Source organism: Lathamus discolor, chromosome 1, assembly GCF_037157495.1.
Source record: "Lathamus discolor isolate bLatDis1 chromosome 1, bLatDis1.hap1, whole genome shotgun sequence".
NCBI classification, from domain to species: Eukaryota; Metazoa; Chordata; class Aves; order Psittaciformes; family Psittacidae; genus Lathamus; species Lathamus discolor.
Window position 1 is genome coordinate 3,418,863 of NC_088884.1, and position 23,315 is coordinate 3,442,177.

General features: G+C 42.7%; 1 protein-coding gene across 1 annotated transcript in view; it reads left to right on the forward strand.

The window, feature by feature from the left end:
• Positions 1-20,038, forward strand: part of SFMBT2 (Scm like with four mbt domains 2) — a 114,775-nt gene extending 94,737 nt beyond the window's left edge. The window contains exons 17-21 of the mRNA XM_065669378.1: positions 6,732-6,907; positions 7,912-8,084; positions 10,230-10,478; positions 10,629-10,757; positions 12,781-20,038. Coding sequence (XP_065525450.1) covers positions 6,732-6,907; positions 7,912-8,084; positions 10,230-10,478; positions 10,629-10,757; positions 12,781-12,921 — 868 coding nt within the window. The 3' untranslated portion in view covers positions 12,922-20,038. The remainder of the gene's footprint in view (positions 1-6,731; positions 6,908-7,911; positions 8,085-10,229; positions 10,479-10,628; positions 10,758-12,780) is intronic.
• The last annotated feature ends 3,277 nt before the right edge of the window (positions 20,039-23,315 follow it).

The window sequence follows — 23,315 nt, forward strand, 5'->3', positions numbered from 1 at the left end:
TGCTGCTTTCACCCATGTGGAAAGTCCTGGTTTTGTGTTTGTCAATTGAAATTGTGTGGATGGAAATCTAAAAGTCATCCTTGCGCATGCAGGTTTTCATTCTAAAAATGAAACATTCATTTTTAATGTGTCTGTGACACATTAAAAATCATAGTTTGTGACCTCATTTTCACTGGTTCCAGGCTCACACACCTTGTACTAGTAACCGTCAGATAATGCACTCCTACAGGTACTTAGCAGCTGTGAAACCCAGTTGTAGTCCCCCATCTTAATAGCCTATCTTGCAAAGAATTGAACCAATGGGCAGTTTTTCTGTTAGCAGTATCCAAAATACAACTTTGTTGGGATTTCTTATCTGAATGTGGGGATCTGCCTCGTGCAAAAGCAGCAGTCTGATTCTTAAGGCTGCTTTAATCCTTGTTTCTAATGAAAACGTTTAACTGACCTTCAAGTGCAGGAGGGTCTTGTCCTTGATAGTCTGCTATGTCTACAACCCAATCTACTGCGACCCCAGTCAGCCTGTTGACTCTGGATGTGCTTACGCAAGGAAGACCAACTTAGTTATGAGCACACGCACTCCTAAAGACTGTCACTCATCTGTATCACATCATTTTTTGCCCTCCCTCACTGTTTCTTGCTATGCTAATCATACTAATGAGCACCTCCATCTCTGTTACTTCCTTCCAGGATGCTTATTGTATCTGTTTCCTCCTCCCACCTATTTAACAGGGCAGCCAGCCTGCTGGGATATAACTTAGATCTATATAGCCTGCCAAGTGAAAGTATACTACTGCTTTCTAGCAAGGAGGTTTTGTGTTTTATGTTGTTCAGTCTCAGGTTGTGTAGGTGTTCCCGTATGATGGCTGCCCCAGGAGGTAACAACCTCAGCTCTTTAGTGAATCAAGTAGCATCTTTCAACTTCATCAAACCATGGAATAAATCATTACAGGCTCAGAGCTGGGACAGCAAGTTTTGGGGTGACTTCTGAGGACAGCGATGTATTCTCATTTAGTGTGGCATTATCCTCTGGCTCCTGAGGAGACTGAGCTCATAAGGCTGGACAGCACCTTTTTGCTGCAGCTATCTGGCTTCTGGGGCTGGAGGTCTCTTCACAGAGCAGTGCTTGGTGGTCATTCCAGCTTGCCTACGGGTAGTTTGAGCACTTTTAAAGAGTGGGTGACAGAGGGCTGATGTGCTCTAAGACTGTCTGACTACCCTTGGACTTCCTTCTTTTTTCCTTCCTGAGTTTGCTTGGGTTGCTTCATCAAGAAGCATATGAGAGGTTTAATTGCATTTAGTTGCACAGAAGCAGAAAAGAAAACGTGGTCATGAAATGAGATGCACAAATGACACCTGACATGTTACATCAGATATGACAGTCAGTTGTGCTCCGGAATCTCAAACAGAGACCTGTAATGAGCAAACGCCTGTCTACACCGACTTGCAACTACACCATCTCCCAATGGTGTCTTGCTGCTAATGATGACAGCTCTACAGCCAGCTGGAGCGTCTGTGCTGTAATGTGACATGTCGTGTCACCGCCTTCCTTCTGATGTAAACTGACAACTCTTTGGATCTTGACAATGTTGTTGTTTGTTTGTGGTGATGGCAGCAGGAGGGTAGAGAAAAAGGAGAGGGAGGAGGATGGTGAAGAGAAGGCTGGTTTTCCCATCAGCCCAAACGCCAAAGTATGCAGTGCCAGCAATGCATTACCTCCATCCTAGGGCAACCTGCGCTTAGTTTACTCTGCTCTCAGGAGTGACCAGTGCGGAATCAATTATGCTAGCCTTGCAAAGAAGATAAACAATTTAGATTGTCTAAAGAGATTTTTCTGCAATGTGTGATGGCAGTTGCTTCCCATCAGTGCTGCTGGTGCTCTGTGAAAATAGTCAAACCTGATTTATTGGTGATGATGAGTTAGAAATGTCAGGCCCGATCCTCTGAATTCTCATGAGGGTCAACCGCAGCTGTAGGCATTCAAACATTATAGTTTTGATGCTTTAAGTGCCTACATCTAGATTTTGCTTCCCAATTTTGCATAAAATGCCTGAGGGACCTTATTAAGGATTTTAGTTTCTAAGGGCTGTAAGCGGGCTATTTGAACTTACCTATTTTTGCAGGACTTTGGACATGAACAGGATTGGTGTGTGCAGAGACTTACCTCCTGGGTCTTGTATAAAGCCCGTTTGATCAAATTAAGAAAGATGAGTATTCCTGCACTCCTTCATTAGATGAAATATTGAGAGTTGCCCAAGTCTAAGTCAAGTAGCTGAACTCTAGGACTGTTTACCACCCCATCACAGACACTATTGCTTATTTATGAGGCTGTGTATCAAAGAAAGTCTGTTCACTGTGGATGCTTTAGAAGCCTTTCACTTATGATAGATGATGCCGAGGTGTTCAAGGTGTTCTTTGCTATCAACAGTTGCTCTCAGGCCTCCCAGGTCCCTGTTATTGGTTGAGGGAGTCAAGTGTTACCCAGAGTAAATGGAAAAGAAACTACACACACTATAAGCAAACTGGATATGCGCAAGTGTAGAACCAGATGGGATGCAGCCAGCTCTGCTTGAGAGAACTGCCCAGTATCATTGCAAGGCCACTCACTGTCATGTCTGAAAGTTGTTGATGATCGGAGAAGTTTCCTGATGTCTGGAAAAAGGCAAAAATCATACCTCCATCTCAAGAAGGGCAAGAAGGAGAATCCAAGTTACTACAAGCTGTCAGCAACATTCCTGGAAAGGTTATTAGGCAAATCCTCCTGGAAGACATTTCCAGGTACATGCAGGACCAATAAACTGGCAAGAATCAGCATGGATTTATGAAGGGCAAGTTGTGCCTGGTGTTAACTGTGATAAGTGGTTTGATGGTTGAAGGAGAAACCGTGGAAGTTATTTATGTTGACTTTGGCAAGGCTTTTGACGCAGTCTCCCATAAGTCATTATAACCAAGCTGTGGAGATGTGGATTGAACATGTGTGGTGATGGAAAACTTGACTGGACAACTGAACCCAAATTATATGAAGTCCAGGTGGCAGCCACATATAAGTGGTGCTTCTCAAAGGTCTGTACAAAGCTACAGCTCATTTTGATCTGGTTTTTCTTCCACATCAGCTCTGCCACTTAGTTCTTGAGGCACTGCAAAGATGAAGTAGTGTGGACTGGTGGTCTTCTGTGCCAAATACTGGAGCTAGAAGTCATTACAACCTTGTGGAATGACTTAAACCCTTTTTTTCCATAATCAGCAGGAGACTTGTTCTTACAACCAGAACAATTCTAGGTCTCTTTCTGAATCCTGTCTTGAAGAGTACAGAATGTCACTGGATGATTTGGAGGAAGATAACTTCTCATGTTTGGCAGACTTCAGGCTAATAAGGCAAACCAGAAATTTCTTGCACAGGAATAGATAGGAGTTCTTAGTTCCCCAAAACGAAATTCAGGCTTTTTAGCTACTGAGCTCAAACTAGTCTTAAAGATTGTCAGAACTGTGGGATGTATCCTTATGAAGAGACTTTTGAAAATGAGGGTAGTCTCAGTGTTCTTGCTGATTGAAGTGTCTTCAGCACAAGATTTTATGCTGTCATCACACAATCCCTAAATAGAGCCTTCCTAGAAGGCATTTTGTTCTCACAATCTCTTTTATCACCAAAAGGAGCTTCAACAGAAGAATGATATTGCCAGCTAAGTACTATTAGCTTAATATTGTTGCTCATGGATCGGCAATATTCTGAGGATATTTCTCATGGAAATAGTTTCAGCCATAAGGGTTTCTTCAGTTTTGAGTATCTGAGGACAAGGAAGGGGAGAGGAAAGAAAGATTTTGCTTCAGCTGGAAAATCTTTGTTAAAAGAACAGTGATTTCTGAGAAGTCTGGAAATGTTATGCTGCCATGCTGTGAATGCTTATAAATGGTTGGGAAGATAGAAAACATCAATAGGAGTGTCAGTAATAGGTAATTCTTTGGGTGATGCTAATGAAATAGGGTTTTCTGATTATATCCAAGGAGCTCTTGCCACATGGCTGTCCTAGAACAGCTCAGATTACATTTGGTGGTGTTTGTATTAAAAATCTTTAGTATGTGAGGAATATGGAAAATATTACTAGAACCTGGTTTATTGTTGAAAGAGGTGCTGCTAAGGCCAAAACCATGTGAGAAATATTACTGCAGCCAGTACTAACACCTTGGTTTATTGAGACTGATTGCTACAGTCATGTTGATTCCCATTTTGACATTCATTCTATTAATTACAATGTGTGTTACATTCAAACCAGACTGAAATCAGTCAGTTATTCATTTTCCTCATTTCATCTTTTTCTTTCACCAGGCACTTTAGTTCAATGGGTCCTTTCTGGGCAGCCAACACAATAGGAAGCACACAGAAAAAGTCAGCCATCCTTGAATAATACCCATCAGGCAGCTTTCTTAGCTTATAAGAAAGAAGATCAAGAGAAGAGTTGATTACAGCGCTTTTGCAGGGAAACAAAACCAGATGCAGTCTTTTCATCCTGGTGGTGAAAGTCAGAACAAGGACAAATAAATGTAACTTAAATCCAGACACATCCAGGCATAAAATGAGGCACAGGCTCATGAGGCAGAGGTACAGGTGCTCCTGCTGCCAAGATTCTTCCAGTGTGCAGACCCTTGAGGGGAGGCTGGTGCTTTTCTGGAAGTGATGCTTTAGTCCAACCAATGTTTTGTTGGGGTTCAGGTGAAGGTAAGACACTGAAACTCTGCAGCCTGTCACAGGAGTCAGACTTGCTGACCTAATGATCTAGGCTGTCATTAAACTTAGTGGCTCCTGTAGAAGTAATAAGGACAGAAATCTCTTCAAACACACTGAAAAGAAATATAAAATGTTTAGAAGTATATATTTAAATGCCCATGGAATTTGTTCTTTTGATATTAGGTTTATTGCCAAACCCTCTTTAGCTAGCTTGCCTACGCTGTTATTTCATAGGGAAGCTGGGATAACAGTGCTCTGTACATGGAAGGAACACTTTTTCCATTTTACATCATCTGTCCAGGTCTGTTGGGGTGCATGAAGTGTTGGCTTATAAGTTTCTCATTCATTCAAGTGAATCCAGCATTTTCTCCATGACCTGGGGTCCTTGGTTGTGCACCGCATGGGCTATTAGAGCCTGGTGCCTTGCAGAAATGCTGGTTTATGTTATGAAGGAGTTTTGTGTTGAGGTAACAGTTTGGATCAAGTCTTTTGTGACTTGAGAATGGTTGATCTAGGCTTTCCTCAGACCCAAGTTTCATTTGGGTACCCCTTCATAACACTTCATATACCACAGTTGGGAACCCTTTTCCTGTACACTAGGAAAGAGCTTTTGGGAGGGAAAGCAGCAAAAAGTGGTTTCTCAGTTGCTTTGTGCACCTCATTAAAACTTCCAGAGAGGGAATAGAGTCCGGACATATACTGAGTATTTTAGCTCTTCAGCCACATCTCCTTTGTTTCACCTTCTCCTCCTCTTCCTCTTCCATATCTGACTATCAGCAGCTGATTCCCTGCTGGGGAAATGTGAGCCTTAATATACTTACAAATGCTTTTTCTCATTTTTCCTGATGACTGTCATGAAAGGATCTTTGTCTTTCATTGCCTCCCATCCAGTAATCTTTCTTCCACTGTTTCATCCTCTTTTGTGTCTGTTACTTTTCTCTCACCTAAGCACATTTATAATGCCTTAGTACCAGGCTCTTGCATGACTGCCTCTTGTGTTATGTTCCCTAAGATGTGTAAGAGATGTTTCAACAACCTTATCTCACTGTTTACAATAGCTCGGTGCTGCTGTTTAATAAATTATAGGGATAATTGGTTTTTCAGAGTTCACATCTACAACGTATTCCAGCAGGAATGTAACTGTGTCTTTCTTAGCCGTTTATTGCTCAGAAACACTTCATATAAAACAGTGAAATAAATGTTTTAGTAGCACATGGATAACAAATTTAAGGCAAACATTTCAGTGCAGGTTTCTGCTCTAAGCACTCCCTGCAGGAATCAGTTTATAGGGCCTGTTGCTGCAGCCATGTTAAACAACTCAAGAGACTCCTGGTTAGTTCCTCGGGTTTTGTAATGCCCACATCACATACTGGTGAAGTCATCTGGTCCCAGTATGGCAGACAGTGCAGCTTCACTCAGATACTTCTTCACATTATATGTATCCCAGTAACCACAGTTGGCACAATGAAACTGGGGGCTTGTTGTGAGCTGGAATGTGAAATGAGAGCTGTCTCAAGAAAGATGGCAATGGAGAAGACTAGAGATGTATCGGGGGCTTACAGAATTGGTCTTCAGTTGAGCCTGCCCACAGGGTGGTGACCAGAGGGCTCTGCAAGGCATATAAGCTTCTCATCACAAGTCATTATGTGAAGAGAGACTACATCTACCTCCGTAAAACTTAACATCCTTTCATAGTTTAGTCTTGCTGTCCTGTGTAGTGTCCTCACCAAGCCTACTGTGTTTTTTTCCATCCCATCTACATATATATTCAGTCTGTATATGCATTCCTTAACAAATCATGTCCACACGTCTGATTAATTTCACCCTGCCTTTCCTTCCTCAAGTCCATCTGAAACGGAGCTACTAAAACAATTGGACCCATCCTGCCTTCCTAAGGGAGGCACTCCAGAAGTCATTAGGAAAGGTATCTCCCTAACAGAGGAGTCTGGTCCGGCTCATCGAAGGACATCGCTTGGTTGGTGACATGAGGCTGTCTTGTACTCTGTTCTAGGTACAGAGGGAAGACATACAGGGCGACTGTTAAGATTGTGAGGACGTCGGATCAGGTGGCAGATTTCTGCAGAAGAGTCTGTGCAAAGTTGGAGTGCTGCCCCAACTTGTTCAGTCCTATGCTGGTGGCTGAAGTCTGCCCAGAGAACTGCTCCATTCATACTAAAACTAAGTACAGTGAGTATTGGCCAAAACGCTTCTCATTGCTACCTGGAAGTTAGAGCAGTGGAAGACTGTGCACTAGCTAGTGATGGAGAATAGGATTTGTGTAATAACATTAATACTGAATAGGATTCATCTCATCTAAGAGCCGTTACTTAATCCTGACCAGGCCACCATAAACTCCCTTAATATTCTATACAGAGAAGTAGGCATCTCCATCTCACTTCATCCTAATATTTCTGTTTGAAAGTAATTATTTTTTGGAAGTTTTGCCTTTTCTTCACATGTAAAGTTAATATAAGGAGCACATAAATGGAAGCTGCAGCTGAGATTTAAACTACCTCTTTGTTAGGTGAGATGAATCCTGTCCTACTCAGTGAATAGTTTCTGGCATACACAGCAGCACAAGCCAGTATCACGATGCTGAGGTGATGGAAGGGATTTGGGAGCACTGACTGTCTTCTCAGGGTTTTTAATATTTAAACATATTCCTGCCTGTTCAGGAAGGCTGAAGCTAGGCATGTGTTCAACAGTTTTTTGTTGTCAATGTTACTGGTATTATTGATTCCAAAACAGGTCAAGAAAGTTGTGTAAGTGCTGTCTTTCTTCCACAAAGGTTGCAAGAAACTAATACGATCCACTCTCTGCTGAAAACATTAGCAATTGAAAGTGTATGTAGCACATAACTCATGCAGAAGTATATTGGATCAAATCTGAAGCATGTTGGCCTCTCTCCCTCCAAATCACTGCTCAGCTTAATGGAAGCTTTGCCTAAGTACCTATTGTTAAACTCTGAACAACTCATCATCAGTAAATCTGTACACACAAGAGCTGTAGCTGTCTGTGCTAGTCCAAGATGGCATATTTAAACTGGACATTTTTTCCAAATCAGTGTCTTTTAACGTCCCTTGTAAAAGTGCTCCTAGAAGTGCAGTACTGAATCAGTAGCAAGAAGCAAGCTGAAGTTTCCTTCTCTTAGTATTAAAGTTTTTAATAGGTATTGTGCTCCGTCTCTCCAGCTTATTACTATGGGAAGAGGAAAAGAATCATTAAGCCACCAATTGGGGAAAATAACAACATGAAAAGTGGACACATCAAGCCAGCCAGACGCAGGAAAAGGCGGAAATCCATCTTTGTGCAGAAGAAAAGGAGGTCATCAGCTGTTGATTTGAATGCTGTGGGCTCTGCAGAAGTATGTATTGCACTGGGATAAATCAACAATAGACCCTTAGTGCTTTTTTGTCTTCCCATCTGGATCTTGCTTTTGGGGAGCTTCTTAGCAAACCTTAACACTTTCAATTCACATTTGAATCCCTCCTTGCTGTTCTGTTCTTCTAAAGCAAGTCTGCTTTTATTGGGACATTTTGGGGACTTTTACCCATGTCCGTGCTAGAGTTAGCAATTAGAGGCTTTGCTCCCACCTTCATAAGGCTCACTAGCTAACATGCTGCCTAATACTGTATCTTTGTTTTCTTTTGCTTGCTTGTAAGCCTGTAGGCAGGCAGATGAGCCTGTGCTGTGCACAGAGTGAAGGTCTGTGATCCATGTCCAAGATCTCTAAGAACTATAATAAATAATAATAACTCATTGTGGTTTCAAAATTTTTTTCATTAACCATTCGTGGTATTTTTGACTCACAACATCAACCAGTAGATGTTTGAGAAGCTTTAGAACACAAGCAAATAGTTTGTGTCCCAAATACATAGTAATCGAGGCCTCGGTCTTTCCAGTATGCTGTGTGGTATGTCCTAGCTTCAGCAGTGATTTGTGCCCAAATACAACGTGGAGCAGACCTAGTTCTATGTGAACAGTTCCTGGGTGATTTTCCCATGATAGTTATGACAACATTTATGTGTGGTTTCCCTTCCTCAGCTGAGTGCCAGTGATTGCTGCTTTGTGCAATGTGAAATAAAACTGATTTACTTAAATTCCCTCTACTTCAGCTGGAGGGGAATATTTTAGTTAGTTTTCAGTTGATTGCTTGCATCTTCATGACTTGATCATTTAGGTGTAGTTCTGCTTGATTTCCTTAGATTATATCTGCTTCAAAAGATTTTTAACTCATGTTAAGCCTAAATCAACCATCAGCCATGTTTTTCAACCTTTTAGCCAAAATAACTTTGTCTACAGTTGCTTTTTCACTTAAGACCTAAGGATATGGCTTGGATACATGCTTATGCTTTGATTAGAGCTAAGCTGTTGAAACCATTTGAACAATTGTGTATATACATATGTATACACATATATATATATATATAAATTTCAAATATATGTATACAAGGTTCAAATACACAGTGCCCATCGGTTGGTGTGTGCTTGCAGGCTCTGTGTGACAGAAATAACAAGAATTTAGTACAATATCCCTTAGATTTAAATTTGTGCTTAACCTTCAGCAGTTAAGTGTTGGGCTGAAAGTAGGGAAATCCAGGTGAAATCCTCTTCACAGAAATACCAGATAAGGAGTCAAGGACAAATATGCACTTGTACATCTTAGATATTTTTAAAAGGCACCCAAATTTCTTGCCTTTCTATACCAGTGACACCCATGACACCTGAAGCAAGGCGGAGGTTTAAATTCAAGCTTATTTCTGATTTTATATAACCTCAAGCATCCTGAGTTTCATTTTATCCTTTTAGTATTTTCCATTTCCCCTTTTCATGCACAATCTTCAGTGCCACAGTTTGAGATACCAGCCCAACGCAGGAACAGTTGGTAGAATCATAGAATAGAATCATTGAATAGTTAGGGTTGGAAAGGACCTCAAGATCATCCAGTTCCAACCCCCCTGCCATGGGCAGGGACACCTCACACTAAACCATCCCACCCAAGGCTTCATCCAACCTGGCCTTGAACACTGCCAGGGATGGAGCACTCACAACCTCCCTGGGCAACCCATTCCAGTGCCTCACCGCCCTAACAGGAAAGAATTTCCTCCTTATATACAGTCTAAACTTCCCCTGTTTAAGTTTTAACCCATTACCCCTTGTCCTGTCACTACAGTCCCTGACGAAGAGTCCCTCCCCAGCATCCCTAAAGGCCCCCTTCAGGTACTGGAAGGCTGCTATGAGGTCAGATTGATGCCAAATGAGTTATTGCTGTTGACCTTTTGTTAGAAACAGATGAATGATTTGCCCATCATGCTTTTTTTTTCTTCTACAAATCTAAATTGAGGGCTAATCTACTTAGCACTGCAATAAAAATAAGATAATTCAGTTAAAATAAATGTTACTGTGGACCAGCATGGGGATGGACATGCAGTTTGACCTAGTACCTTTTGATTTGCTGCTGCATTAATCTCTGAGCCTGTATCCTGTTTCTCTGATGGCTCTTGTGCAGGAGAGTGAAGATGACGAGCCAGATGTGGTGGAGGATGAGACAGGAAGTGAGGAAACCAGCTCAGAGCTCCGAGATGACCAGACGGATACCTCTTCCGCTGAGGTCCCCTCCACCAGACCCAGGCGAGCAGTCACCTTGAGGAGCAGTACTGAGTCAGACAGACCTCCTCCCATGGAGAGAGCCCGACGGAGCCGGAGACCACAACCCCATTCCTACAGTGAGGCAGAGAAGTGCACTCAAGTCAAGGAAGTGAGTATGTCCATAGGCTTTCACTTGCAATAGCAGGATTCTTCCTAAATCAATCTTCAGTGCCAAGCCTTCCTCATCTGAGGAGGGCATCCTTGCCCTGGTACTACACAAGGTAGTTTTCTTTATGAAGCCTTTTGATTTTCTTTATAGGAGATTAAGCAAGAAGAGGAGGAGAAGCTCATCCTGGACAGTAATCCATTGGAGTGGACTGTGACTGATGTTGTGAGGTTTATTAAACTGACCGACTGTGCACCCCTTGCCAAAATATTTCAGGAGCAGGTAGAAGTCTTCATAACTCACCTCTTTGTGTCTGTGGTGTCTGTTCCCATCACAAAAACAGAGCAGCATGTACCACCTTCGTAGCTGGGCTTGGGGCTTTGACAAAGAGATTATGAGCAGACTTTAGATCCCATCAGGCCAAGTTGGCAAGGCATGGAAACCATTAGAAGCTTGAGTCAGAGCCTTGCCAGATACTCAGAGAGACCAAAAACCCCATAGCTTGATTCCTTGTGAAAAGCAGGAGGTTTAGACCTCTCTAGTTCATGCCAAGGTCCATAGCGCCATCCTGGTGTCACGTAGGTGGCATCTCAGTGTAGAAGCAGTTAGTGGGTATCTGGTACATAGCAAGCTGTCTCTCCTGTCCACATAGATTCCACCCTCCTTAAAAACATCAGCCTGGGCAGCAGAAAACTTCTACTTGAACCCACAACTGGCTGCCTGAGTTTTGTCACTAACACCTAAATAATTTGAGGAGGTAGATACCTGCTTCCCATCTACATCCCTCTGGAGATCTGGCAGTCAGGCCCTTGGATGACCTAGTTTTAGGAGATGCCAGGCATCTTCTCAGTAAGCAGATAGATTTTCAGGAGCAGGAGCCAATGTTCTTCATCTCAAATCAGTGTGAACATGTAAAATTTATGTAGAAACAGCCATTCTTTGGTTAATGAGTGACAGCCACTGCTGAAAGTAAAGGGCAATGCTAACAAATCATAGTTAGGATGAAGCAAGAGTGCTTAATTAGGCCATAGCCGATGGCAGTCAGTGGTATGGCGATCTGCACATTGAACTACCTTTGATTCTTCACCATGAGTGACTCTGTACTTGAGTAAAGCTTCTTAAACTGGGAGAAGTTGAAGTCTAGAGCAAGGATGAAACACTCCATAGTGAGATACTGTAGTCTCTATGTCACAGTGTGCTCCAGCCATTTGTTAATCAGCCTGGAGTAACTCCAGGGCCTGAAAGCCAACCCTGTCTCTCCTTTGCCAAAGGGTTTTATGGGGACTTTAATCAAACACAGATGACTGGAGCTTTTCCTTATGATTTGCAAGGAAGCTCTGGTGCAATGAGACATGCCATCAGGATTCAGTGGAGGGAGAACCTGAGCCATGGACAGTCCTGATCAAAGCATACATAAGGTGTGCAAATCCTCCTAGTGCTTAATGCTACCTAACCAGGGCTGTCCTGGGGAGTTTATGTTGCCTGTGAGTTACAGTGCTTTTTCTGTGCTTAGATTCTGATCCTTCATAAGGGGTAGAAAGGAGTTTTGTAGCCTGCTTGTCTGCTTCTCAGTCCGTTAAAGAATAAAGAAGACCTGAGCTCTTAATTAAGAGAAGGATCATAAAACCAGCAGAAATCCCTAATAAAATTGCTTTTGCCTGGGTGCTAGCTCATGGAGTTTGGTGTATAGATATGACTGAGGGAAGGACGTGACCTCCACATGTCCATCCCAGCCTACACCATTCTGTGCTTCTGGGACATTAGAGATTTCAATAGCTCTGGGTGGTCCAGGACCCTCCGTCTTGATTATTCAGCAGCTCAAGTGGAGCAAGGCAGGTCCTGGGTGGACCAGGGAACGTGGCACGGAGCAAGGCAGACATAAACCTGTGCTGAGCAAAGCGTGGGCCAGATGTGGTGGAAGGGTGTGAGTTGGCAGAGACCAGCATCAGTTTCCCCATTCAGCTCCCTCCTGTATCTCATGGTCTGCCCTGTTTCAGTTCCTCACTCATAAAATGGGACTAATCAGACCTCTGTGGACCCTGCAGAGTTTCTTTAGGAGCTGATCCTACATTTCAGGAGCTGAGAGGCTTTTGCCAAACTGTGGGCCTATGGAGACGTGCTAGACAACTTCTGAAAAAGCATGAGGTATTCCAAAGAAACTAGATGAGAGCTGCATCAAAACAGCAGAAAAGCACAGAGGACAAAACCGCCTTAAATTTTGGGGGCAAACTTCCCCTCTTGCTTATGCTTTCTGCCTTCCAGAGTCCACAAATAAAACCATTTTCACTGTGTTTTTCTACCCCAGGACATCGATGGCCAGGCCCTTCTGTTGCTGACACTGCCCACTGTGCAGGAATGCATGGAGCTGAAGCTTGGTCCAGCCATCAAACTGTGTCACCAGATCGAGCGAGTAAAAGTTGCTTTCTATGCACAATACGCCAACTGACTGCACTTCCCCATTTTTTTCTGTTCTCCTTCTTGTTCCCTCTCTTTTTTAACATTTCAACTTGTTCAAGGTTGGTTTTTTTCCCTTTTTCTTTTCCAAGAACATGTGGAATTGGAAGGACTGGGAATTAATCTGTAGGGAAGAAAAAACCCAATTATCTACAAGAGAAAACTAGCAACAAATTGAACTAATTTTTTTGTACTTGTAAAGCACTCTAAAAGACTGCTGGCATCTCTCCTCAAGAGCCTCGCCAACCCATCACACAGTGGTGCAAGGCCAGCATGGATCAGATCATAGAATCATAGAATAGTTACGGTCACCTAGTTCCAAACCCCGTGCCATGGGCAGGGACACCTCACACTAAACCATGCCACTCAAGGCTTCGTCCATCCCGGCCTTGAAAACTACCAGGGATGGAGCATTCACAACCTCCCTGGGCAACCCATTCCAGTGCCTCACCACCCTTACAGTAAATTACTTCTTCCTTATATCCAGTCTAAGATAGATGGTTTGTCATTCATTAAAACAAAGCTACCAGTGACAGACGCATTCCCAAGGAGAAGGGTCAGACATTTCCAGATGATGACAGTTTGTCTAGGCCAATTTCTGGACATGAATGTTTCTTTTAGCCAACTCTGACACACTTCTTTCATATTGAAATGTAAGTGATCATTTGTAGCCTTACCTGGGTCTTACTGCAAATTTGGTTTTAGTGGTCAATGGGCTTTTTTTCCTCCTGCCTCTCCAGTCTTACAAAAGGAAAAAGAGTTGTACCAGTCATATGCTATTTGTTATTCCTGAGTGATTTATCAAAAAGGACTTGACCCACAGTCTTTGTATGGTACCAAACAAAGCTAGAGTGAACTGACAGGGGTGCAACAAAACCTAGTCTGCGTAATGCATCCTGAGCCACGCTGGCTGTGCACAATAAGCTGAATGTCTCTGTGATGGGATCTGTACAGTACTGCATTCTTGTACAGGAATATGCATGAAAGGTTCCATAGTCAAGCCCATCCTCTTTAAATCCAAGTTGCTTGAAAGACCTGACTTTGAACTCCATGGTGTGAAAGAAAAGGCTATTCAGATTTTATGATGGACTGGGTGAATGCTGCTTTCATTTGTACCTTCATGAATCTGGTTGCTAGGTGGGAATAAAAAGCATCAGTCTTTTCAGGCTGTTTACACCATGGTGCTTTCTACAAGCTGAGGACCCAGCCCAGCACAGTCTATATAAAGCCCCCAGACTGTCCCAAGTGCTACCCTAGATGGCAAAACAGGGGACTTGCTTCGTGCCAATCAGGGTAAGCACCAGAGGGGGTGAATAAATGGGTCGGGCACCTTGGGTTCGCCTCAGTTGTGTTTATAGGAGAAATATTTCCAGTTTTCTTTGCAGGGATATATGACCCTGTTAGTCCCACGTGTTGAGCCTGGATTTGCTGTAACTCAGCAGAGGTTGGTGGCATTACAGTGATGTAACATTCTCCCTAAAGCAAGAACCAAACCGGGACCAAGTATGACTATTGCTCTAACTTTAAGGCGGAAGTGGATCCCTTCCTCAGAAGTTAGTTGGATGGTTTGTCCTGAGTTTTAGCCTGATTTCATAAGAAACCACTGACTTTGGCAGACTTTTGTTGTTCTCAAACTATAAACAGACCCTTGTTCCCTGGCCTCAGGAAACTCAGCTTGGAAATTGTACACAGCTCTGTTCTGATGCTGTGATGCCAAAGCCCACTCAGTGAAGACCTCTTAAAAAAGAAATCTCATTTCTAGCTCTAAATCTGAAGACACTCTTTATGGCCAGATAACTCCCACCTCAAGCACATGCCATATGGTGACAACAGACTTGGATCAGATAATCCTGCTGACCCCTGTGTGCTCAGAAGAACCTATTGACTAACACCAGGCTATAGCTGCTGCTTTCTCCTTCATCAGTTTCCTTCTTAAATTCTTGGGATTAAAGGGGGAAAGCCTCAGAAATAAATATGCTGGATTTCATCTGAATCCACCCTAGAGCATGTGTTAGGCAAGAATTACTGACTCCATTTGCCATGCATCATTGGGGAATTTCTAGTCTTTCAGTGAGTTTCCCTATTTTCCACTGAGGAATGTGATGGGTGCAACTGCTGCGGGCTGCGCCAGATCCTGCCAACTCCTGAGACTTCGTCAGAAACTTCCTAACATGAGAGATCAGCAGGACTGGATCTGTTCCTGGTGTTGTCTTGTACTGAAGATCCTGTTCTTCGAGTTTGAATCAGCTAAAGACAAAAGTAGTCACCTCTGTATCAGATGGTTTTCTTTTGTTTCTCAGAAATCCAGAAGTTTTCATTATTGGTACAGACATTCAAACACTGGGTTTTAGACTGGATTTCCTACTGATGGTAGCAGTGGACTGTGTCCATGCAACTGGTTTGACAAGTCCTTTGGATCAATCTTAGGGTCCGCTAAAGATGTTGCTCCTTGATTCATCTCTGAAGAAAAAAGGATTGTGCCCAGAAAATGAGAGCACAGTTCCCTCTTGCTTCAGCCCAGTCCTTCCAATGGCTGGTACAACATCTGTCAGCAAGAGACAGCTCCCAAAAGACTGCTCTCAGGAGAACTGGCATATGAGGACATTCAAGAAAGCGAAGCAGAATGGTTGTTCTCTAACCAACATTCCAGCACTGATTCTTTACTTAGCACATCCACCTTCTTCTGAGCTTCCTTTGCTGCTCTGATGTACTTGGAGTTTCCAGCCTCTGGGATTTGTCAGAGACATTTAACACTTCCTGGGACAAAACCATCATTGTTTTCTTCGTCAACCTTGTACCTGTAGATACTCTTATGGCAGCTAACTACTCGTGGAGGTACGGCCGGGGAGCAGACAGCCACAGACTCTGAGAGCAACCAGCTCTGATGGTGGCCAAGCAAAGGATGGGTGAAGCATAAACCCCAGCACATGGGAATCTTTACTGTTTGTTCAGGGAAGTTAAATCGTATTTAAAACTCACCTATTAAACAACAAAAAAAGAGTTTTAATTTTACCTTGCGCCTGCTTTTTTTATTTTCTCAGGTTTCTCTCTCCTCACCATTTGTCTTGCAATTTATTGTTCTTCAGTTTGGTCTCATTTATTACTCTCTGTTCTTTCAGAGAAGATGATAAACTGAAATCTTTGTCCTAAAATTGCCTTGGGTGATAAATGCTTTATTATTTCTTTAAGTCTGCAGGTTGGGAAGAAATAGGGGACTAGGCTCCTGTTGTCTGTTGCACTGAATGCCTTCCAGAAAAGCTGGAGCTGAACTTCTTAGACAATTTCTTAAGCAAGTGGAAAATGAATGGTATGCTTGAATTGCCACTTACAGCTTGAGCAGAAATCAGAAGGAACTGTTTTCTCTTGCCTGGACTTCATTTCAATTTTGGAACATTAGAAAGGCTTTGGAATAATGTGCTTCAAAAGAGATGTTGGAAATCTGATCTTGCTAGGGTAAATGTCACTTTACTTTGCAATGTAGAAATATAAGCCACTGGAAGGCTTTTTTGGTCTTAGTTAAATTCAGAGCTGGTGCAACTTCACATACGCTGATGACATTGGTGATGCCACTTCTTCTCCCCACCCCTGTTCTGAATTTGGAATCCAGGCCTGAAGTTTGTTGTGTTATCAGCTACAAAAGGTGACCACTGTGAAGTGCTGAACTCGTGGTTATCCAAGACCATTACACAGGGCTGAGGAGCAACCTTGATGTTGCTTTTGGGCTGTTGGATGCTGAACTTCAGCACACTAATAGGGACCACTTTGCTCCCACAAGAGTATGCAGGCAGCTGTTGCTGCCTTCTGTTCAGGCATAGGGCCAAGGGTGGCATTTCTGGAGCAGAAGGAGGGTGTTGAAGAGTGTATGGTACTTGCCCATCTTCATCTGCTCCTTTTGAGCTTGCTCTCAGTTAGGTTGGACAGATCCATGCACACGTCCCTGCTCCCTTCCCAAACCCCTCAGCACTTACCTTGACAGTATCAGCCAATTCCCACTCTGCAAGCCCACAGTGCCAGTCTGTGAAACTCAATTTAAAGCATTAACTTAGAGGAATGTCCATGATTCCTGGTGTGGTTGTCCTGCCTTCCTCCTGCTGTCATGGATGCTTCTCTCCCACCTTGAAGAAAAATGTTGTCTTTTGACTTCAGAGCTTTTCTTCCCCTTCCAGCTTGAAAACACAGCTCCCATCCACACTCCCATTTTGTTTTCAGCACCAGCATCACCAAACCCTGGCTTTTTCTACCTGTCAGAGACATGATGGCCTCTCAGCTCTAAGAACGATTTCAGGGTCTCCAGCTCCATCGTGTTAACCATATGCAGTAGCTCTTGATAGGTCCTGCAAGGTGCAGAACACCTCCTAGAAATGCAGTGTGCCCTCAGTGACCACTGGAGTCAGTAGATGGTTACACACTCTGTCCTTAGTGAGGCATCTAACTGATGCATGTTCTAGCTGAGATGGCCTGACCCACACTGCCAGAGGTATTCAAATGTCTGGTAGGATTCACTAAGTTCCTCACTAAGTTGGACACCTAAAACCCATCAATATTTCACTCTGGGTAAACATCTAATTTGCCTTAAACTGGGAAGTCACCATTCACTGGCTTTAACCTTCAACCTTTAGCAGTCCCCAGTCCTGTGGTGTGGATCAAACACCATCTCAGCTCTTTGAAGGCAAACCAGGCACTGTTGGGATGCCATAATCAACATTTGGTCATGTAAAAAGCCTCCTTTGCTCTTTTCAGGGCACAGAACTGGGTTTGGCAGAGCTGCAGAGCCATCGCAATGTTTTACAAGCTCAGTACCATCAGGACACTTCAGATACTTTTTGCTTTTCTGGTGCAGTGTGTCTGGAAATCAGTGAACTCGGACTTGTCTTCCCATTTCCAAATTTAAGTGCCAAAAGAGAAGAACATGCTGCAACTGAATTCCATTAAAACCAGCTTTATTATATGTGGATAAATATAGTCTCAAGGGCTCCATTTTGGTGCTAAGATACGTCAATGCTGTATTTTCCATTGCTTGGGATTACGAAGCTGATTCTTTACTCCACATTTTCTGTGATCTGCAACATCTTAAGCATTATGATTTATTTCTTTTCATGTGCCTGTAGATTTTTTTTAACTCAGATACACTCAACAAATACACCAACCCCCAATCATGGGAGTTTAGATGTTTTATACAGTATATTTATGTAAAAACTCTTTCAAAATGGGGGTGCATGTATATTTTCCCCTCAGTAATATCCTTCACCACATCAGCTGACCCAGAACTAAAGGAATCTGTTACTCAGGATTGGATCCAGCAGTAACTGAGGTTAGTGGAAAGACCCTGACAGATTCCTTCTCCTAGCAGGCAGAAATCCAGCTGAAATCTGCCAAACTTAACAAGAGAGGGCTTGTGTCCTTAGGTGCTTGTGAAATCCCAATAAAAGAGCAGAAGCATTTAATATTCTCATTTATTCTTTGGTGCAATAGTCCAGCAAGAAGTGCAAATGATCTTAATGGCTGCATTTAGAATATGAGCCAGTAATCAAAGATGAGAGGTTTACAGCCCAGTAGTCATTTAAATGTCAGCTGTGCTACAGAAGAAGAGTGGTTTTGCAGTGATTTGATGCCATGCACTGGAATTCTGTTAGAGAAGATGACGCGTGAACAGCACAAAACCAACACAGGTCATAGTTTTAAGTTCTCATGGCCTTTCTCTTGTTTTAGTCTTTCATGTTAATTCTTACCCTGAAAAATGTCTCATGTTTCTAATGTAAAACTCTAGCCTCTATAATGGCCCATGACAGAGCACACCAACAAAATACATTATTATCCATCATCACACTATAGATGAGATGGTTGTTGACAAGTAGTTAGATCAGGTGAGACAAGGAGATATTGCTTCACACCTTCTTGAAGAAGCTGTCTATGCATCCTGAAAGGCAGATGTTCCCCACAGTTCACTGTGGAGGGACAGATGTTTCCAGTGATGCTATTGCTGAATAGGTCACATAGCCCAAGTAGCCTAATGCAGCAGGTCAATTGCTGTGTGGCTACTTACCCACAGATATTCCTGGTCTTGATGCCTGCCAAGGATGTGGGAGAAGGGAGGTAGGGTTTCAGGGAAGGAAGGAGGGCTTGAGATATCTTTGTAGGGAAGGACCTCTCCCAAGAGAATGCACAGCTGTGGTCCATAAGCATCATTCCTGAAGGCTTCTCTTGAGTCTCTTTCAGAGCAAAGATGGTTTGAGTCCCAGGAGGGCCAGATGAGATGAAGGAAAGAAGCTGGCAATATGCTTGAGAGATACAATGCTGAAAGGTTTATATTTTGTTTTCCTGGTGGAGATACAGAGATTTAACTCAGGTGGGTCTATACTTGGCTGAATAGTAGGGAAAATAAGTCTTTTCCTTGTATCAAACTCCTGTGCATTTTCTGGCTTTGGAGGGGCTGAAGAACCTCCTCTTGCACTTTTCAGACCTCCATAGGAAATGTCAGGGGGTAAAACCTGAGCCCTCTCCCATAGAAAAAGTGACATTGTTCTGAGGTCAGGTTGTAGGTCTACAAAACACTCTTGTGTTCTGATGTGACAGGAAGAAAACGATCATCCCCAAGTCACCCCACCTGCTTGTTGTTGCTCAGTCTCGTGGGAGATTATGGACCTTATATCTGTTTATAAATTAGTGCATCAAATTTCCCAATCTCGGTTCCACCAGACCTCGACAGGATGTACCATGTGGGACAAGGCAATCACTTAAACCCTTCTGTCTCTTACGAACAACAGAAATTAGGTCCACATAACCAGCAGTTATGGTCCATTCGTGGTGATGCACGTTGGAAACCTTTGAATTGATTTGCATTCCAGTTTGTACTGAAGATTTTCTTCAAACTCTGTGTATATAATCCCTTTGGTGTGTTACAAATATGTATGTGTGTATATATATGTATATATGTGTGTGTTTATATATACATATAAATCAATGCTGGTGTTTTTACTTTTTAAAGTTCACAGGGCAAAGGGCATGTTGTTAGTTTGCTGTAAGATTCTATTCTGTATATATGTTTTCATGTAAATAAATGAAAATCTATATTCAGATTTATATTTTAATTTTTATTCAAAATGAAATAAATCCCCTTTTTACTTCAAACAATTGTAAGCCACATTGTTAATAAAGTAACAATAAGTCATATCTGTCTCCAAGGTAGTTTTTTGCTTGGCTGGGCAGTGAGGGTTGTGTTTTGATTTGGTTCATCCCTAAGGAGGTAAGGTGAGAAAGCCATCAGCTTGGCTTTACTGCACATACGAACTTATCTCCATCTTGAGTGACCTCATGTATATTCTAGGACAGGCCAGTCTGGATTTGTGTCTTGCAGTGTTAGACACTTACAGAGGGATTTCTGGAGGCTCCCTTTTTGTCCCTAGATAGAAGCATTTGCAGAAAGCTTTAGGTTGGCCAAACTGAATCACTCAGTGCCTTTGGAGGACATCTAGAAAAGGTGAACTCTTCATTTAAGTCAATACTAAAGAGAGGGTGAAGCTGAGCCAGTAGCCAGTCTAAATGCTTGGGCATAGATAGACATTAGCTGTGGTTGGATCCCTCAGAGCATAATAGACACACAATGGTACGACTTCCAGGCAGTTGAAGCAGAAGTGTTTCTCCACATCTATGTGCTCCACATGCTCCACACCCCAGCCCTGATGAATGTGTCCAAGCTGCCTGGACAACAGTCTCACCATCATTTGGTCCCCAAGCCTCCAGGGAGGTGCAACACAGACTCCCTGGTGTTCACCCTCTATAGATGCCAGTGTATGTATGTCCAGCCTGTGTGCTTGTGATTGCCCCAACCCCAGTGCAAGACCTTGTTGAACTTCATGAGGTTTGCACAGTCCCACCTCTCAAACCTGTTCAGGCTCTTCTGGATAGCATCCCTTCCCTCCAGTGTCAAATGCACCATGCAGCTTCATGTGCACTTGTTCGCACTGTCCATGTGACTGACAAAGATATTAAACAGTGCCAGTCTCAATACCAACCCCTGAGGAACACCATGTATAACATTTCTCTGCAGTTACAGGCTGTATTTAGCATAAATACCGGTGTTACAAGTGAGTTATTCTACCTTTCAGACCTCTTAATGAGCCCTGCTCAGAAAGTTTCTATTTATTGGGCTTGCTTGGGTACTGGGCACTTGCTGCTGGTCTCCTTACGCATCCCCTCTGCCCAAATGAAAAGGGGTTAGTGCACTCTGAGACAGCACTATCGCATCCACTGATGTGTGCATAGGAGAAAGTGAGCAGAGAGTGTACAGAATTAGCTAACAAGAACTCATACGACCCTTGGGTTCTTTTTTTTTTTGTGCCATCAATCCCATTCAGATGTGTCTTAATGATACAGCAAAAGCAGAGAAGCAAAATTGCTCTTTCTATGGCCCACTGTTTCTCTTAGTTCATCAAGACTGGCTACTCTTTAGTAGGCGAAAATGCAAGCATGGACAAGCAAATGGGTTTAGGGTGATTTTACAAAAGGATCAAACCACTGGAAAGATTTCTCTTTACAGTGTCAACAAAGTCTTAAGATGGAAATTTTCCTGTATTATTCATTATGACGCTGTAGCCACAGCCAACGTTTTGGGGAGGAAAGGACAAAAACGGAGATCGTCAAACAAGTGACCTGTCCAAACAGCCTTAGAAATAAAGCATCAGCCCAATATAGTGATGCGTGTTGACGTATGACTTGCTAGATCACAGAAGTCTTCCCTGAAGGGTGATGTAGAGAATGGGATTTATACAATGAAATAATTCTGAGCTAAGTCTGAAGGTGACATAAAACTAAAAGAGCGAAAGCTTGAATATTTAATGACATTCTTCAGAAGCCAGAGGTGAAAATAAATCCATGTATCTCCCTGCAGCTTATTACACAGTCATTTAAAAGTAATGCAGAGGTCAGACACTGGTTTTTAGACTTCTGCCCCTGCTCAGGGGAAACATATTCAGACCTCTGCAAAGAGCTAATTTTTCAGGAATTTAATACAAAGTGATTTTAGTCACATGCTGGCAAGGTATTCCAACTGAGCTCCTTGAAATTAATGATCAGCACATGAAATGTAGTTGAAATATAGAATTACCTCAGGGAAATGAAGGTCTACCAGCCTTGCTTCTGACATCACAGGCCAAGGTTTTGAAGACGTCTCCATTTTTAGTGTTGCAGTTTTTCATGCACGATCCATTTGGGAAAGATTTCTAGATGCTTCGCCTGACCTGTGGAAACAACCAAGAACTCATGTAAGCACTAGAATGAGCACCAGCATGGAGTCAACTACCCCAGAAAAACACATACAAAAATGAGGTTGGGTTTTCAGGTCTCTGAGGAAACACCATCTTTCTTTTCTGCATACGGAATGAACAATAAAAACTAGGTAGTTATAGTTCATTCCTAACGTTTTTAGACAGCCTTTCAATACAAATAATTACTGTTTTTAATAACCCTATTGTTGCTGTTACTGCTACTTTTGTCAGCATTGTTACTGCATTTCTGATTTCCAGATTCATACCTTTCAGTGAAGTTTAATGATTCTCCCAGTCCCCTCCTGCTACAGTATTTAAGAATGATACACCTCTTGCTATAGTGTCTGTACTCAATTACCCTAAGTTGATTTTATAACTGCATCTCAGCTGAAGTTGTAATTACACTGTCTTCTCTAATAAGTCATAAAATCTTAAATGCAGAGAAATATCATGCTGCAGGACACCTTGAGGTGTCGAATGCTTTCCCTCTACAAGGCAGGACCAATTAGACAAATCTTATTCCTACTTGGCATTTGTTTAACCTGACCTTCGGATGGGTGTCAAAATAAGACCTCCAGCAACAAGCGATTCCCCAGCACTTCTGCAGCATATAAAAATAAGTGATGGCGTTTGGATGATGAGCTGTGATATTCCCAGGCAAAACCACTGAGCTGATGTGGCCATTGGATGGCAATTTCATTTTTAAAAGCTCAATATGACTATTGATTGCTGTAGCAGTTAATAAAAGTAAAACCAGAAAAATCACAGTTAAGATGGATTAGATTTCACATAAGCAACTGTGATAGCAATTTCCATCATAAGGCCTTAGTTGGGGAGGTGGAGCATATGATCTGAAAGTTACAGCAGATGTTGGTACTAGTTAACTTCCCTGCAGTATCTAGTGCTGCCATCATTGTACATGTGTCTCTGCATAAGTCACCTCTGGCAATAAATCTTTGTAATACCAAGTTTCCAGCTTGTGTCCTGGCAGCTCAGTGGCTCAGCCACATTCATGCTGGCTGAAGAAGGTCAGATCCAAAGCTGCGGGGACTAAACAGCAGGGTTTGACCAGCCATGCCTATCTGTGAGTTGGTGAGCCAGGAAAGAGCTGTTTGCTATTAAA